The following is an 18,585-nucleotide window of genomic DNA, read 5'->3' as shown; positions in this document are numbered from 1 at the left end:
ATGTGAGTGTTAAATAGCAGCAAACTTTGTAAAAATACAGTAGAATCTCTTTAATCCACACTAATATCAGGTCAACCCTTTGCCAATTACTAACTGTTGTGATTTTGCTAATATGAGAAAAGCAATGTTTTTAAAAAATATATACACCATCAAGCAAATATATTCTAGGAACTCACTAAGACCCTGATCCAGCCCCGATCAAAATTAGTGGGGAGCTTTACATTGATTTCTGAGAGCTGGATTGGGCCCCAATCTTCATTACTGTAGAGAGGCTCCATGATAGTTTGCTAAGTAGTGAGTATTGGCATGGGATATGAAGCATTAGTGCCATCAGCCCCATTTCAGGACATCCCTGTATCCCAGCATAAACTTCAAATCCAAAAATCCTGAATCATTGTGGCTTTGTGCTGCTGACTTTAGTGTATAAGATGTTGTGATGTGTTTCTCATTTCATTTTCTAGGACAATCTAGAAATGCTAAAAATATGTATAAAAATAAAATATCCTTTAGGCTGTAAAGCTGTGCAGTATGCTTTCTCCCATCATTAGAGACTGAAGAACGGAAAATACTCTCATTAATCTACACAACCACCCCCATGCTCCCAAAGGACAGTTATGTAATACGCAGATATGGCAAAGAGAGATTCCCACAGGTGATTCGTTTCTGTGCTCTCTTTTGTAGAAATTGCAATATATTTCCTGCAAGGGAGAGCTAGTAGTGTAGAGATTAGAACATAGGCCTGGGAGCCAGAGCTCCTGACTGTGCTACCATCTTCTGGGTGGCTTAAACCACGGTATATTTTAGAGTACTAAATGAATGGTGCTAAATGAATGGTATTAGTAGTATAAGTTGGTATTTAGGAATTTTAGGGATCTTAAAAGTTCAAGTAGAATTTTAAATGCTACTCAAGTTGTCATATCCAGTTCATTTTGCCTACTGCCATTTATAAAGAAATGTGTTCCTTTTTAGGTATGGTGACATGAGGAGGCAAATTGGGTTTGAGATCAGAGACATGTGGTATAACCTAGGTGAGTAGCCAGAGCACTTCTTGTTTTGATCACTCATTTTGTGTGGATATTCGTTTAAAACTAAATAGCATTTAAAAAAAAAAAAACTTTCCTCAAATAACAGAATAGTTGCAAAGTCAAGCATTCAGATTTCAGGTAATGCCAGAGTTGAAGTTTCCCTTGCAAGCTTAATTAAGATAGTCTTTTATTACACGATTACACAGTATTTTTTCCACAGTACTCTCACCTCATACAAGATAGTTGATGCTCAGTTAATGGCAACTGTTCGATTATTTTTTTATCCTCATCTGTGTACATGATCCTATCACTGGAGACTGTATCATGATTCATATGCACAAGGGACAGAATGAAAGTTGACAACTAACAATTCTGGTTGATGGTGGCGGTTCAGTTCTCTGTGACTGTGACCAACAATAAGGTTGAGTTTCATGTGTCCTCTACTGGCTCATGCTGCTGTGTGATGATATAAAGGGTGAAGCTTCCCTGACCAGCCTCAGTTCCTTCTTGCCTCCCATGATCGGTAGTGGTATTGTGTTGACTTGCTTTCCAAGTGTTCTCCCTTTCAGATTTTTTGTATATAGTTATAGTGCGCTTGGCATAATTAATAGAGCTTTTCAATATGTTTCATTTATTTATTTATTTTAGATATTTAATGTTACTTAGAGCACTGGTTCTCAACCAGAGTTATTCAGCTGTCTTCTAGACACAGGCATCGGCTTCCTTCTTGCCCCTGTGGGGCTCAATCCCCACTCAGACCCAGACCTCGCCCCCACTCCATCCCTTCCCCCAAATCCCCCACTCCCACCTTGCATCTCCAGCTGATGTGCGGCAGGCGGGAGATGCTGGGAGGGAGGAGGAGGAGTTGATTGGTGGGGTCGCCAGCGGGCAGGAAACACTCAGGGGGAGAGAGGAACTGGCTGCCGGTGGGTGCTAAGCATCTGCCAGTTTTTTTTCTGTGGGTGCTCCAGCCCACAAAGTTGGTGCTCGAGCCCTGGAGCACCCACAGAGTCAGTGTCTATGCTTCTAGAGGGTACATCAACTCATCTAGATATTTGCCTAGTTTTACAATAGGCTACATAAAAAGCCCTAGCCAAGTCAGTACAAACTAAAATTTCATATGGACAATGATTTGTTTATACTACTCTATATACTGTGCACTGAGATACAAGTCCATTATTTATATTCCAATTGATTTACTTTATAATTACATGGTAAAAATGAGAAAGTAAGCAATTTTTCAGTGTGCTGTGACACTTTTGTATTTTGATGTCTGATTTTATAAGTAAGTTGTTTTTAAGTGAGGTGAAATTTGGGGGTACACAAGATGAATCAGACTCCTGAAAGGGGTACAGTAGTCTGAAAAAGTTGAGAGCCACTGACTTAGAGTGTTGGTTCCTGTGTATCTGGGCACTGGCTCCCATTACTGGGGCATGCCTCTGTGTTTGAGCTTTAAGCCTTGCATCCACGGCAAGAAGTCAGTGCTGGTGTGTGACCCTCACTTCAGGTGTCCGAAGTGCCTTGGGGAGGGTCCCGATCTGGGATAGGTGTAAAATATGTAGAGACTACAAGTCCCAGACTAAGAAGGACAGAGAGGTGAGACTGTGTTACCTCCTCATGAAGGCAGCCTTCAGCCCACCATCAGAGCCTTCCCACTCAGGACGGGAGCCAAAAGCTTCTGTTTCTATCAGAAGTGGCTATACAAATATTGTGGAGAGTCAGTGCCGCTCTCCTTCCCCACTACTGAGGAAGAAACATAGACAAAATGCTTCAAAGGAGCCAGCCTCCACCAGGAGATCAAGGTCCCCAGTTCCATCTGCCAGCAAGCTGGCTGGAGGGCAGGGTAGAGTGTCCCTGGAGAAAAGATGCTCCCTGGTACCGACTTCATCTTGCATGGGGTCGTTGACCCTGGTGCCTTTGTGGTCGAGGCCTACCCACTCTGTGGTACCAACCCCTTCGATGCAACATTAGCAGCATTTGGAGAACAGTTGAGTATCCATGACACCAGAGGCATATGCTGCAGTGCGGGATCTCCTATGCCTCTCAGTACCAGATTCTTCAGCTGTTCTGGAGACAGATCTTCTGGTACTGATGAATCTGCAGTCTTTGTTGGGCTCCTCTGCGAGTAGCAGTATCCAACTCCCAATATAAGGGCCCACTTCAGACTGTCCAGTGCCTCCTCGTCCGTGCCATCTAGAGGCAAGCCCAACAAGCTGTATCTGGTACCTACATCTCCAGAGACATACTTCCAGTCCTCAATACTGCATGGTTCTACACCTTCCTGGTCAGGCAACTCAGGCTCTTCCTCAGAGTTGGAAGTAGACTCCTGTGCCCTTCGCATCTGGAATAGAAGGCATCACTCATCTTCAACAAGAGGTACCAGGCAGAGGTCCCACAGTAGTCCAAGGACCCAGATCTATGGGCTGATAGAGGTTGGGGTCCCCTATCCTACCCATGGCTGTTCTGGAACCCATGAAAGTTCCCTTCCAGCACCAGAGCCTCCCTGCTTCCTCCTCCCTCCAGATCCCCGAACAGACATTAGGATAGCTGTCATGCAGAGAATCATGAGGTTACTCCCCCGATCCAAGGTTGGTACTGAACCTGACCATCCTTCCTGACAGAGCCTCCCGCAGAGGAGGTACAAGAGACTCCATCTCAACTCCCTTTTTATCTCCTTGTCATCATCACCGTATGAGGCAGCAATATCTGTGGTGGCTTCCTCTCTTTAGGATTACTATAGGGCCTACTAGGTCCTGCTAAAGATGGTTGCTTCCTCTCTAGACATCCAGGAGGAGGTAGTGCAAGAGAGCTCCCATAGACTGGTGGACATGTTGGAGTCAGTGGGACCATCTCGTATGCTCTGCCTATAAACGAAGCTGTATTTGGAAGCCCACAAGGCTATTGTGGCAGATGCCATCATCTCTGCCAATGATAACTAAGAGGACTGAATGGAGATTCTGGTGACATTGTAAATAAGAAGAGGGCCGCATTATCTCCTGTAAATGTAAATGAACTCGTTTGTCTTAGTGATTGGCTGAACAAGAAGTAAGACTGAGTGGACTTGTAGGCTATGAAGTTTACATTGTTTTGTTTTTGAGTGCATTTGTAATAAAAAAAAATACATTTGTAAGTTGCACTTTCACGACAAAGAGATTGCAGTGCAGTACAGTAGTTGTATGAGGTGTATTGAAAAATACTATTTATTTTGTTTATCATTTTACAGTGTAAATATTTGTAATAAAAATATATACTTTGATTTCAGTTACAACATAATACAATATATATGAAAATGTAGAAAAACATCCAAAATATTTAATAAATTTCAGTTCGGGAACAGTGCAATTAAAACTCCGATTAATGATGATTAATTTTTTTAATCATGATTAACTTTTTGAGTTAATCGCATGAGTTAACTGCGATTAATTGACAGCCCTAGTAGAAAGATTTATTCTACTGCTAGTCTGCAGTTTCGTATCTCAAATCAGCAAGCCTTGCTCCGCAGCAATGCTCTTAAATTCATGGACAAATTACCAGAAGGTGTCAGGCGGGAGTTTCAGACTGTATTGGAGGATGGCAGGCTTGTGGCTAGGATCACTCTTCAAGCTGTGTTGGATGTGATGGATACAGCAGCCAGAGCCAGGGCATCTGCAGTAATGGTGCGCAAATGTTCATGGCTTCCATCATCAGTTCTTCCTCATGAGGTCCAGCAGACTATATAGAATTTCTCCTTTGAGGGTCCAACCCTTTTATCTCGGCAGGCTGACAAGAAACTTCACAGTCTTTGGGGATTTATATGCTTCTGCCTAAAGAAATACAGTTCCACCCTCAAACATACCAGTAATGTTAGTCATTCATGTCTAGGCACCCTGACCATTCTAGGAAGAACGGGAAGAATCATAGGAGGAGACCTCTATCTCCTCATTGTCCTTCTTCTGCCGGTGTTTCTAGGCAGTCCAGTAATGCCAAGCAGTCGGTTTGACAGCCTGGTTGAGGGCAGTTTACATCACACCAGTTTCTCCTATCCCTGTGTTTTCCAACAGATTATCCTACTTCCTATGTGCTTGAACCCATATTATCACAGATCAATGGGGTCTAAGCACTGTAGAATTGGGGATACATCCTTCTGTTTATTGCAGTCCTTCCCTCCCATCCCTCCTTCCTCATCTCTCTTCAGACGACTCTCATGAGGCTGTCCTCTTCCCAGAGATGCAGTCTGTTCTCCATTTGGGAGCTGTAGCGGACATTCCTGCCCTCCACCAAAGAAAAGGATTTTATTCACTTTACTTCCTGATCTCAAAGGCAAATGAAGGCCTAAGACCTATTCTAGACCTGTGAAGAACTGAACAAATATATAAACAAAATAAGTGTGTATGGTCACCCTAACCTCTAGTATCCCCTTCCTGAATCCCAGCAACATTGCCCTCAGCTTGAGGGATGCGTATTTCCATGTGGCTATCCATCAAACCCACAGGAGATCCCTAAGATTTCTGCTCAACTACCTCCATTATCAATTTACAGTCCTGCCATTCGGCCTATCCATGGCCTCATGAGTATTTTAAAAATGCATAGCAGTGGTGGCTGTGTTCTTCAGAAAAAGAGGAGTACACATATTCCCCTAGCTGAACAACAGGTTGGTGAGAGGTTGGTTCAAGAGCCAGGTAGACTGCAAGGTGATTGAGTTCCGGTTCTTAACAGGTCTGGACAGATTATGTCCCCAAGTGATGGATCCTATCCTTCCCTGGGATTTAAATCTTGTGTTATCAAGGGTGATGGGTCCACCCTTTGAATCAATGGCTATTTGCTCTTTCCTTCATATATCCGTGAAAGTGGTGGTTTTGGTAGCAATTACCCCTGCGAGAAGAGTGGGGAGTTACAAGCTTTGGTAGCTGACCCTCCCTACACAGCCTTTTATAAGGACAATGTATACTTGTGCCTGAATCCAAAAATGTTTACTGAAGTAGTGTTGGACTTCCTCCTCAATCAAGTGGTATACTTGCCTACTTTCTTTTGTAAGCCTCATTCTCATAAGGACAAAGAGAAATTCCATACGTTAGATGTCAGAAGGGTGTTAGCTTTTTACTTGGTCAGGCCTTAGTTTGGGCCTCATCTCAACTGTTCATGGCAGTTGCAGACAAGATGAAGGGCCTCCCGTCTCCACTCAGAGGATTTTGTTATGGATTTCCTCCTGTAATCATGTGTGCTGTGACACTGCCAACATAACCCCACCAAGCAGAGTGCTAGCACACTCCACAAGATCTCCAGCAACATCTGCAGCTTATCTGGCTCAAGCGCCTATATTAGACATTTGTAGGGCTGCAACTTAGTCATCGGTACGTACCTTTGTGACTCATTGTGCCATTTCTCAGCATTCCTAAAAAGACAGAAAATTTGGACAGATAGTCCTTCAGTCATTGTTCAGGTAGACTCCAGTCCCACCTCCAGATTGAACTACTTGTGAGTTACTTGAAGTGGAATGGACATGTGCAATGAAAATGACCCATGAACCACCTTCCTTTCCTTCAATATCAGTGTCTCTGGTAAGAAGGAACTGAGTGTAGCTCCACCCCTTATATCATCGTGCAGCAGTGTGAGGCAGCAAAGGGTGCATGCTCCACCCCAACAGATACCACTAAGGGAAAAATCTCCAACTCTGCTGCTCTGTGCCCACACTCAGCTGAAGTGGAATGGACATGTGCAACACTTATCAAACAACAACAGTTACAGAACAGGTCAGTAACTGTTTTTTCTGTGTGGCTACTTCAGAATGATGATGGAGAATCAGCAGGGGCCTGGGAGCATGCACAACACATTTGGAATTTTCAGAAAATTAAGGCACATCGTACAAGTTCTGCTGTGCACATACAAATGGCAATATTCCTTTGGTATAACGTTAGCCATACCTGGATGGAATTTCACGGGAAAAACAGACGATGTCACTGTGATTCTAGGACTCGCCATCTGCCAAATTACAAGTTCCTGGCCCAAACTTTGGAGGCACTAGAGCTGTTCATAAAATTATCAGATTTTTTAAAATTAGCAAAATACACCTATTTTACACTAACTTCATTCTCAGAAATAGCGAAACCATTTTTGATGAAACTTTAAAAAATAGTGCAGCATATATAAAGAGAGAAACCGTGCATATTTATGTGACGTGGAGGAAGTGTTCCCATTCACTCTGTTGCAGGGCTATGTAGTGATGAAAAAAGAGGCCTTTTTGAGAACAGCTGAATTCTCTTTTTGTTAAAGGTGTCTTCAGTGAATTAGTGGCTGGAGACCAAAATAAAGCAGAGTACACAATAATATATGACTTGACAGACAGATAGCAAAATAAATATTACGTTCCCTTATGTCAGGTCAGCAAAGCTCAGTCTCTGTCAATTTTCACCGAAATCTTCTTTCACAGTTCCAACCTTAAGGCTATTTATTTATCTGTTATTTATTTTACTAATTTCTACAGCATCTATTGCCAAGGCAATATTTAAACCTCTGCGCCTCCCCCAAAATTTACAAAAGTAAAAGGTAAAATCTATATCTTTATATACACACATCATTCACTGTGTGTAGCCTGTGGGCACCCAGATTCTCCATCCATCAGATTGTTATTTCAAGGCAGAATGAAATGTTCCCTTTGAAATACATGTTTGCACCAACCATGTACTGCCCCTTTAAAATGTTCAGATTAGTGCAGGCCAATAGTTCTGTGACTCATTTCCCTCCTTCCTTTTAAATAAAGATAATGGGACTATGAATTGGGACTCTTAGTATCTACTCCTGTCACTGACTCTGGGTGACCTTTGACATGTCACCCAATTGCTTTGTGCCTCCTGTAAAATGGGTATTATGGTACTTACCTGCCTCACAGAGGTATTGTGAGGCTCTGATTATTTATTATTTGTGCTTGATCCTTAGCTGCAACATACTGTAGATGAGCACAGTATTATTATTAATTTATGCTGGAGTTTTACATGTTAGGGGACTTGGTAAACTGTTGGTTTTTTCCCCCAACAAAAGGGGAAAGAGTAAGTTAACTATCAGGTTAGAAACTCTATCCCATTCCAACTAGCACTTTGCACCCTCCATTGAAGAGAAATCTTTCCTCATTCCACCTCCCTCTTATTACTGGTGGAAGAAGTATGCTGGTATTGCTTATTCCCTGGCTCTGCATTACTTGCATATATTTCAGAGCAAAGATTAAGAATACTGAATTACCATTGGTAATAAATAGATTCCTATTGTTACCAACATTTTTATGTCTGACAGTGTTTATTACACTGAGTAGTCAAATCACTGTTGCATATGGCTCCGAAACAAAATCAAAAGTGAAAAGTTGTTATTTCTGTATGTCCTTGAACACGTTTATAACGTTATTCTATCATTGTACAAAAAATATGATGAAACCAAGTAGCTGTGACTTTTGATATCCAAAATAAATGACAAAGTTCAGACTGGAAATTTCCCATTTTATCTTGTCAGTTTATGACTGCAAATATTGTGATTAAGGCTTCGTATCTGGTGGTTTGGAGCTCTGTAGACCAGAGCAGGTGCAAAGCAACTGTGGCATACTTTATATGCATCAGTGAAGACCAGTACAAGGCAAAGTAAAGGGCTTATTTGAAATTATTTAAAGAATACCAGAAATATCCATCTTTTCACCATATATTACTATTGTGGTGTCCGTGCCAATATACGGATAGCAAAAAAACCTCTTGTACTAGAAAGCAGCAATGCATAAGTTTCAACACATTTCAAATATTTGTAATAGTCTAGGAGTATAATCTTTGTTGAAGCCTGTTTGGTTGTTTAAGAGCCTATATAAAAAAGACTTCATACAGACAATTTAATTATATACTATACTGGCTACCTGAGGGAGAACTTCTCTCCCTGTGTGACACAGTGACAGCTTTGATCACTGGGACTCATGAGCTAACAGCACCCTCACTTAAAGGCTGGGGGCTTTAATCAAAAAGTTTGAAGTAGTAAAAAAAAATGAGAGAAGAAACAAAAAACATAATAAGTTGTAATTAATCAAGGGTGTCAACAGTTTTCTATTGTATGTAGGTCTGGGCTTGATCCAAGTCCCACTGATTTCAGTGGTAGTTACAGACCCTCTTTTGTTCCCATCATGCGCATCAGTGAGAGGTTTTGCCATTGATTTTAGTAGGAGCAGGTTTAGGCACCATATGTATGTCAGAGCAAACTGTCCCCGACACACAAGGAAAATGACAAGATGTGAGAGATGCTGTTTAATTGGGCCACAACTTCATTAACTTGGGGATTGGGCCTGCTTTGAGCAGTGGGTTGGACTAGATGACCTCCTGAGGTCCCTTCCAACCCTGATATTCTATGATTCTAACTTAGCTCATTCTATCCAGCAATAACTTGTACAGTGCAGGTCATCACTCCTTCCTCACTCATCCAAACCTGGTCCCAGCCCATTGCTGGGACCCCACCTCCCTGCACTTGCATAAGGGTTAAGTTCCTGGCAAAGAAGGGTGTCTCCTCGCTGTATCAGATACTAGATTCCCCAGCTTCTTACCTTCCCCTAAGTTCATTTCCAGCTCCAGTTTATTTTTGAACATCCCGGCTGTGGAATGAGTATCTGCACTGGATACCTATCACCTGCCAAGTTGTGATAGCTTGTACTGAACCTCGTGACCTGTTCAGCCATGTCCGGAGCTGTTGTGGGGAAGGCAAAGAAAACCACTGTTCTCAGGCCAGTCTGGCAGGGAGGGGGAAATTCCTTCCCTGTCCCAAAAAAGGCAACTAGGCAATACCCACAGGAGACCCAAAAAAAAAAAAAGGATCCAACTCTGATTCACTGGATGCTGCTGCTCCGGATGTGAGAAAGAGCTCCTCCCTCTTGTCTGCAAGGGGCAATGACTTATCTGAGCCCCTCTGGCCAGCCCTAGCCCAGGTGATGATTCCCTTCCAATCCGAAGGAGATGGGAACCCTTAAAGGTGCCACAACACCTTCCCACATGACCAGAGAAAGCCACACTGCCTTTGAGGTTGCCGGGGTTGCATTCTATTGTGTAGTTGCTGCTTTGAAAGAACTTAAATGGGTCTTTTTTTTAGTGCTGGCAAATATGTTCCTTTGGCTTAAGTGACAGAGGCCTTACAGTATGCTGAATCTGCCTGCCCAAGGCTCTAACTCCAGCTCTGCAGCTATGTGTTTGTCTTCTTATGGCCTTTCTATTATTAATGTTGTAATATTATTCAATTTATGACGCTCATTTTGAACCCCTGGTCATTTTTAAAAGTGTCAAACCTTCAGAATTTTTTTAGGGCTCACTTTTACTGACAACTAGAATGTTCGTTGTCCGGACATTTTCAAATAAATTAAGTGCTTTTTGATATATAAAGGGTTTTAAATGTCCCCTTTTTCAAATTTTTGCAAAGTATCTATTGTGCCTCTTGATCTGCAGTTTTGGGGGTCAAGAATAGTGAAATGTTAAAGAAAGTGTAATTATTTGAAAACTAGACCTTGATCCCACTCTCAATAAAGCTGATGGAGGGAAAAAATAATGAAAATATTTTTAATACTGACATCTGAACTAACCAGGTCTACTTTTCAAACTTGAAACTCCCCAGAATATAGCAAAATTACTGCTATTTCTGCATTCCCCATCAGTGTGCTAGTCACATATAGGTCCAGCAGTTCACCCCAATACTTGATGTCAAGAAAGGTATCTTGACAGAGATGTTAATTTTGTTGGAGGGAAAGTCAAGGTCAAAAATAGACATGAACTTTGAGTTTAACACAAATAGAAGTAATTATATTTACCATTTTCTGAATTAGTCATACATGCTCAGATCTGACCCCAAGTGAGGTATGAAATTACTAGAATATTATTCAATGATTTTGTGACCCAAATTAAAATGTAGGGTAAGTGGGGGAGATGAGGAAAAACACATAACTATCTAACATCTTCCATTTCTTATTTTTTGATACAATTAATTTATTATCTATCATAAGGCACTATGCTGAAAGCACTCTAAAAGAGGCAGTGCACACTACAGCAAAGCAGAGACCAAAATAAAGCAAAAATGTACATGCTGTTTAACAGCAAATGTTGTTTCACCTATAGTTTTAAAGCAGCTGCACATTATATTACCTTGCCAAAGACAAGAGTACTAAATTTTCTTCTAAACCTGTCACATTTTGAATCTGTACATGGGAGCTCTCATGCTTCAGGGGGAAAAAAGACTGTTCACTTGTTTATCTCAGGATATGCTTTGTATGTGACAGACAGCTGGAGTAGATGCTGTTAGGTCCCAGAATAAGATTGTTTCCTTGTGTATTTTGTCTGTAACATTTTATATTGTGGCACAACATTGCATTGGATCATGTTGTCATGGCAAATACACGTGTATTTCTGTACATGACTGATATACTGAAATACATCATACAGTGTATAATTTTAGTTATGGTTAGAAGGGTGTCAGTGAGAGGCTTATACCTGCTTCCATTTGAACGGTTTGCTCACATCTTACTGAACAAGCCAAAATATTTATTATTCCTTGTGTAATGTAAATTTGGGATAATGATGAGGATTATTTAGAATTTTCATTTGCTCTATCCTGATTTTTTGTGGTCCTCTTCAACTCCCTTATATTTAAGAATGTACTTTGTGTCTTAAATCTCAGGTGGGTACAGTAGATCTGATTCATGAGGCAATATGCTTAGCATCCAAAACAGGGAGAGTGCTGACTCCACAGTTCTTACAGATTATTGTACTTGTTTTTCCATGCAGCATAGAGTGTAAATTCTGGTGGAAGCCACCTACATACTCTGCAGATGAGGTGAAGTGCTAAATGGGCTTCAAAAAGCAGATTAAATTATACAAAATTATACAAATAATTTTAATATTTTTGCTAATCTCTTTTACTCCCCTTTTCCCCCATGTTCTTCTCTTGTATTTCACTTGCTGAAAACCTCCCCTGTCCTCATTGATTTAAAAACTCTGTTGATTATTATCTGTGAGAGAGGATTGCTGTGAATATAATGCACTCTAAATAACAAAAGGACTGAATACTTACAGCAGCAATTTCCCTAGATTCTGCTGATACCTGTAAAGGACCTGAATGTATGAGGTCTGGAGCAAGTCCTGAGTGTGCCCACAGCTCCCATAAATGTCAGTACTTTGTATGAGGAGCTCAGCACCTCACAGGATTGGACTCAAAGCTGCATAGTCAAGATATGTAGCTGTTAGTCACTCAGCTGAGATATTGTGTAACTTTCTGTTTGGGCAGAAACAATGTATTCTGTTACAGAAAAGGAAGAGTAATCAAAGATTTAAAATGCATTATTTTTGAAATTTGCTATTTTTCACATCTCTTCCCCAAAAGATACTAGTTATTGTTTGCTATGTATCTTTAAGCTTGGAGCAATGAAAAACTCATTGTGACAGACAGAGAACTTCATGACACTGATGTTGCGCCTGACAGATAACTTTGTCACTATCATTTGTTCTCTGAAATATTGGCTCTGACACTTTTCAGGCATAATACAAGAAAACTGTCACCTGAGAGGCTGAAGGTAATAACATTAAAAAAAAAAAAGAAAAGAAAATAATAGAAAGCTTTACAACTTTTACTTGCATGCTCCTCAAAAGCATTCAACATTGGCAGGGTCACGTTGTCAAACACTAACCGATCTCTTACAAACATGCTAATAAGATCTTAGGTATATCGTAGAATCATAGGGTTAGAACGGACTGCAAGAGTCATCTACTCTAACCCCCTGCCAAGATGCAGGATTTGTTGTGTCTTAACCATCCAAGCCAGATGGCTATCCATCCTCTTTTTGAAAACTTCCAGTGAAGGAGCTTGCATGACTTTCTTAGGCAGTTTGTTCTACTGTTCTTACAGTTAGAAAGTTTTCCTGAGATATAATCTAAATCTGCTATGCTATAATTTGAACCCATTGCCTCTTGTCCTGTCCTTTGTGGAAGGAGAGAACAATTTTTCTCCATCTTTTTTATGGCAGTCTTTCAAGAATTTGAAGACTGTTAACATGTTCACACACCTCCCCCGACCCCTCCCCCCCACTTAATCTCCTCTTTTCCAAACTAAACATACCCAGTTCCTTCAGCCTTTGCTCATATGGCTTGCATTCCATCCCTTTCATCATCTTTGTCGCTCACCTCTGAATCCTTTCCATTTTCTCTACATCCTTTCTATACAGTGGTGACCAAAATTGGACACAGTACTCCAGCTGAGGCCTAACCATGCCAAATACAAAGGTCCTGTCACCTCTTGTGACTTTCTATGTCTCTGTTAATGCAACCCAAAATTGCATTTCCTTTCTCTGCGACAGCACATTGCATTGTTGACTCATGTTGAGGCTGTGATCCACCACAACTCCCAGATCCTTCTCAGCAGTGCTGCTGTCACTCCAATTATCCCCCATTCTGTATTTGTGCATTTGGTATGTCTTCCCTAAGTGTGGCTCCTCACATTTGTCTTTGTTGAATTTCATTTTGTTGTCTATAGCCAGTTCTCCAATTTATCAAGATCACTTTACATTTTGGCTCTGTCCTCCAAAGTGTTTGCAACCCCCTCCCCCCCCCCAGCTTTGTGTCATGTGCAAATTTGATCAGTATGCTCTCTATTCCTATATCCAGGTCATTAATAAAGATGTTAAATAACACCAGACCCAGAACAGATCCCTGTGGGAACCCTACTTAAAACCTCCTTCCAATCTGACATAATTCCTTTAATAGTTACTCTTTGTTTGTGTTAACCAATTATGTATTCAGTTAATGGTATTTCTACTGAGCCTGCATTTCTCCAGCTTGCTTATGAGAATGTCATGTGGGATTGTGTCAAAAGCCTTGCTAAAGTCCAGGTATATTACGTCCACTACATTCTCCCTGTCCACCAAACCAGTTACCTTGTCAAAGAAGTAAATCAAATTGGTTTGGCATGATTTGTTTTTAAGTAAATCCATGCTGGCTGTTAGTGATCATCCCTTCATCCTCCCGGTATATCTAAAGTTCTGCCATTGCTGCTTTCAATTTAAATTCTCAATCAAGAAAGCAAATAAAGCAACTTATTTGTTGAAAAAAATAAAACGATTATAATGTTGCTATTTTGTTACTAAGGATCTTCTTCTTGATCACCTCATGTATTAAATGATCTTATGTTAATGTTAATTGCAATCACAACTAAAATTGATAATGAATATGAATACTGTCTCAGCGATTACTACAGTAATCTTATGAGAACAAGCGTGTTAATGGACACACTGTATTACATACTGCTCCATGGTTGTATGTGTTTGAAATTTCAGATTATGTGAATTCATGCTATACTGTGCATTTTTCTTCCATATAGATATTACATTTAATTTAAAAATCAATATATACTTAATTTTTTTTTTAAGCGTTCCATGCAGTATACAGTATTATAATAGACTGGGTCTCTATAGCAACTTCCATATAGGGATCTCACAGCACTTTACAAATATTAAGAGATTAAGTGTCACAACACTCCTCTAAATTAAGTAATCATTATTTACCCTGTAGCGGGGCAGTCACCCCGCTCCAGCCCTGAAGGGATTAAAAACAGCCCTAGGAAAGGGCAGCCCCAGGGAGCCAATCAGGGCCAGAAGGCAGAGGAGTTTCTCTCCAGCCCTGGAGGGAGAGGGCCTAGCTGCTGGGGAACATATGGTTCCTGAAGTAGGCAGTGCTGGGGAAAAGGGCAAGAGGAGCTGGGAAGCTCCAGCCTGGCAACTCCCCAGGCTGAGGCCTTGGTCAACACCTAAACAGATACTGGGGCTGCAGAGGTGCAACCCCGGGGACAGGCAGAGGCAGCCGATCCAAGCCCATTGCCAGTGATGAGTGTCCATTACCGACTGCAGTCTGCCCCAGGGAAAGGGGGCTGGATGACGACTGGCAGTAGCCACTGAGGCAAAGTGCGTTTGGAGGGTCAGGGGTTCCCCTGGGAGGGGAGACCCAGAGCGTGGAGGTACTGCTGGGGTAGAACCCTGAGGTAAAGGGCACCAGGGTCCGGTAGGCACACGGGGCCAGCGGCAGGCGAGACACCGGCCTGCAGAGGGCGCTCCGTGTGCTGGAAAAAAGCTAATTCCCAGACGACAGGCAGGAGGTGCCAGGCCGGTGAGTCTTCGCTTCGCTACATACCCCAGTTCATAGATGTGAAAACTGAGGCCTAGAGAGGTTAAGTGATTTTTTTCAGAGTCACACCAGGAAGTTTATTGCTGCGATTGGAATACAATCATATTCCTAAGATTTCTATATATTCGCCTACCCAGCGCCCCCAAATCTGTCTTACATTTCATTTACTGTGCATGATATCCATTCTTCCTTCCTTAATATAGAATATTGAATATGAATCCTGCTTGCAGTAACTAGATGTTTTTCGTTAAATGGTCTAATTTTTATAATTTTTATCAAGTTGCTGTTAAGAACTTACTTTCTGAATCTGTGAGGGGGAAGAATTTGGGGAGGCACAGTTTCCATTTGGGAAGAAAAATGTAAAATAAAATTAGCCAGTCAAACCAACTCTGGAAGAAAGAAGACATAATCTAGACCTGTCTTAGATGATGTTTCATGTCTTGAGGCTGTAAGTATGCAGTCATAATGACATTTTGATAGAGTGTCACATTTTGTAACACTGGGAAATGTATGGAATTTTAAATAATTTAAAATCGGCTTTTTCCCCCTCTTCCATCCTATTTACATGATGTAACTCAAAAACTTAATGTGTAATATGGATGTGTGTGAATTTGTTTGGTTTAGGGAAGTATAGCAAGCTCTGGTGTGGTTCTCTCTTGAACAGTTCTTTAATAGTTTTACTCAGCCTTAAGAACAGAGTTCACTTCTCTTTCTGAGGGTTAGTGACTTACATTAAGACATAAATTGCAATTAAAAAATTGAGCCCAAAATCAAGAAATGCATTCTTACGCTCAGGATATTCAAAGCTTATTCACTGTAGCATTTTTTAAGGTAATCTTGTAGCACTGTTGGTGGCTTTTCATTAATTCTGAAGTACATTTCCCCCCCCCCCCCCCCCCAAAGGTCAACATAAGATCAAATTCATCCCAGAAATGGTTGGACCTATGTTGGAAATGACACTGATTCCTGAAACTGAGCTTCGAAAAGCTACAATCCCAATATTCTTTGACATGATGCAGTGCGAGTTTCATTCTACCAGAAGCTTCCAAATGGTAAGCATTGTTTAGCTACAAATATTTTAAGTTTGTGAGTGTTACCCAAGGACATTTTGATGCCCACTGGTAAAAGGCACAGAGATACACATAGGGTTACAGTGATCCTCAGGGTTCACCAAAAGGGGTCATGTAAGCTCTCTAAGAAAGCATGCTTTCTGGTCATCATGGCCATTACGAAATATATGTGGAGATAATGTGTAAGGAGTGATGTGTGTATACTGAAAACTATGTTCTTAAGTCCTTCTTGATAAACATAGATTGCTCAGAGGTAGCATACATTGAGACAGACTTCTCCAGACAGGAGGTGGGAGACACTTATCGCCGTGGTTGATGATTGTGTATTGTGTATCTTACAATGGAAGTCTATTGTTATACTGAGTTAAAGCTAATGTATACATTGCAGGAAAAAACAAAAACAATAGGGATTATCCTGTCTGAATAAAGACAATGAATTTTAGAGGAATAATTAAGGGTATGGAGGTACACCTGGTATCCTTCAATCTAGGAAGACAAGCTACTAGTGGACTTTGATTTTAAGAAAGGAGGATCTCTGCTATCTTGGTTGAAAACTCTAGGAAAAGAACTTTGGGGTGTGCTAACCTGTAGGAGACAGGATAATGTCGTGTGAGTTAAGTTTAGGCTCTAAAAAGTTTCTTATAATTTTGTTTTGCATGTAACCATTTGTTTCCAGTGTTCATTCTTGCTATCATTTGAATCTCTCTTTGATAATAAACGTATTTCTGTTTTCACAATAAATATATCTTGAGTACTGCATGTTAAGCAGTGTGATGATCTTGAGCTGAATCTAGTCATCTGGTGAATACTAATCCTTTCGGAGCAGAGAATATGAGAGTTCTGTGAGTGTTCAGTGGATAAGAGGCTAGGTGCTTCAGAGGGACACTTGGGATCAGGAAGGAATTTCCCCCCAGGTCAGATTGGCAGAGACCCTGGGGGGGGGTTCGCCTTCCTCTGCAGCATGCGGCACAGGTCACATAGGTTTAACCTAGTGTAAATGGTGGATTTTCTGTAACTTTAAGTGTTTAAATCATGATTTGAGGACTTCAGTAACTCAAGCAGAGGTTAGGGGGTCTATTAAAGGAGTGGGTGAGTGAGTGTGCAGGTCAGAAAAATGATCATGATGGTTCCTCTGACCTTAGAGCAGGGGTGGACAAACTTTTTGGCCCGAGGGCCACATCGGGGTGCAAAACTGTATGGAGGGCCGGGTAGGGAAGGCTGTGCCCCCCAAACAGCCTGGCCCCTGCCCCCTCCCACTTCCCGCCCCCTGACTGCCCCCCTCAGAACCCTCAACCCATCCACGCCCCTCCCTTGCTCCTTGTCCCTTGACGGCCCCCCTCCCCGTATCTCCTCCCCAACAGGCCCCCCGGGACTCACACGCCCTACCCAACTTCCCCTGTTCCTCGACCCCTGACCGCCCCACCCCCCAGAACCTCGGCCCCATCCAACCGCTCCCTGTCCCCTGACTTCCCTCCGGGGCCCCCTACCCAACCTCCACCGCCATGCATGCCGCCGCCCCCTTACCATGCCGTTCAGAGCGGCAGGAGCTTGCAGCCCCACTGCCCGTGCAGCGGCGTAGCTGCGGGGGAGGAGGAACAGCAGGGGAGGGGCTGGGGGCTAGCCTCAAGGGCCGGGCAGGATCGTCCCGCGGGCCATAGTTTGCCCACCTCTGCCTTAGAGTCTATGAGGACTCAGGAGTTGGTGTGTTTCTATCACTCATCTGTACAGAGATAGCAAGGCCTGAAAGATGCCCCTCCATAAAGCACTGTTCCCTTCACTTGGCCAGCCAGCCAAATATGCCCCCTACCCCCTGCTTAAAGGTGCAGGGTAGTTATTGGATGGGGACTAATCTAATTCTGTGCTGGACTTATTTTTCATAAGTTGGTATTCATAACAAGCTTCTAACATATCTAAAGCCAAAATAAATGAATGTCTACAAGGAATCAGTTAAACATATAAAACATGACTAGCTGTATTAATTTTCAGTTGCATTACAATGAACGAGGAACTTTTGATCAGTATTTTGATTCAATTCAATTTCAATAATCAGTTTTTATATTTATCTCTGATGTTATTGCAGTAATAAGTAACGTACTGTGTAGTATGTTAACGTTGCGTGTAACTATGCCATGATGAAAAGTAACAAAACAAAAATCTGAAGTGCTCAATGAGATACCATTTACACATTCTCACGTCAGAGGCTTACTTTTGTTACTTGTTGTTTGTTTTATTTGTGTAACTGTATGGATCATGAACTACATAAGGATGCGTTATTATTTAATTTATGGCTCTATATTTCTTTGCCTAGAATAGTCTGGTGATTTTAATAGATGAACAACTTAAATATTT

The 18,585-nt window shown here is 41.7% G+C and overlaps 1 protein-coding gene across 3 annotated transcripts in view; it reads left to right on the top strand.

Annotated features, from left to right (window-relative positions):
- DOCK1 (dedicator of cytokinesis 1) overlaps positions 1-18,585 on the top strand; it is a 545,102-nt gene that overhangs the window by 417,800 nt on the left and 108,717 nt on the right. For all 3 annotated transcript variants that reach the window (XM_037903703.2, XM_043551994.1, XM_027819633.3), the window contains 2 exons: positions 970-1,028; positions 16,070-16,218. In XM_037903703.2, the coding sequence (XP_037759631.1) occupies positions 970-1,028; positions 16,070-16,218 (208 nt within the window). The remainder of the gene's footprint in view (positions 1-969; positions 1,029-16,069; positions 16,219-18,585) is intronic.

The sequence above is a fragment of the Chelonia mydas genome, chromosome 7 (genome assembly GCF_015237465.2).
Source record: "Chelonia mydas isolate rCheMyd1 chromosome 7, rCheMyd1.pri.v2, whole genome shotgun sequence".
NCBI classification, from domain to species: domain Eukaryota; kingdom Metazoa; phylum Chordata; order Testudines; family Cheloniidae; genus Chelonia; species Chelonia mydas.
This window is presented reverse-complemented; position numbering and strand designations above follow the sequence as displayed.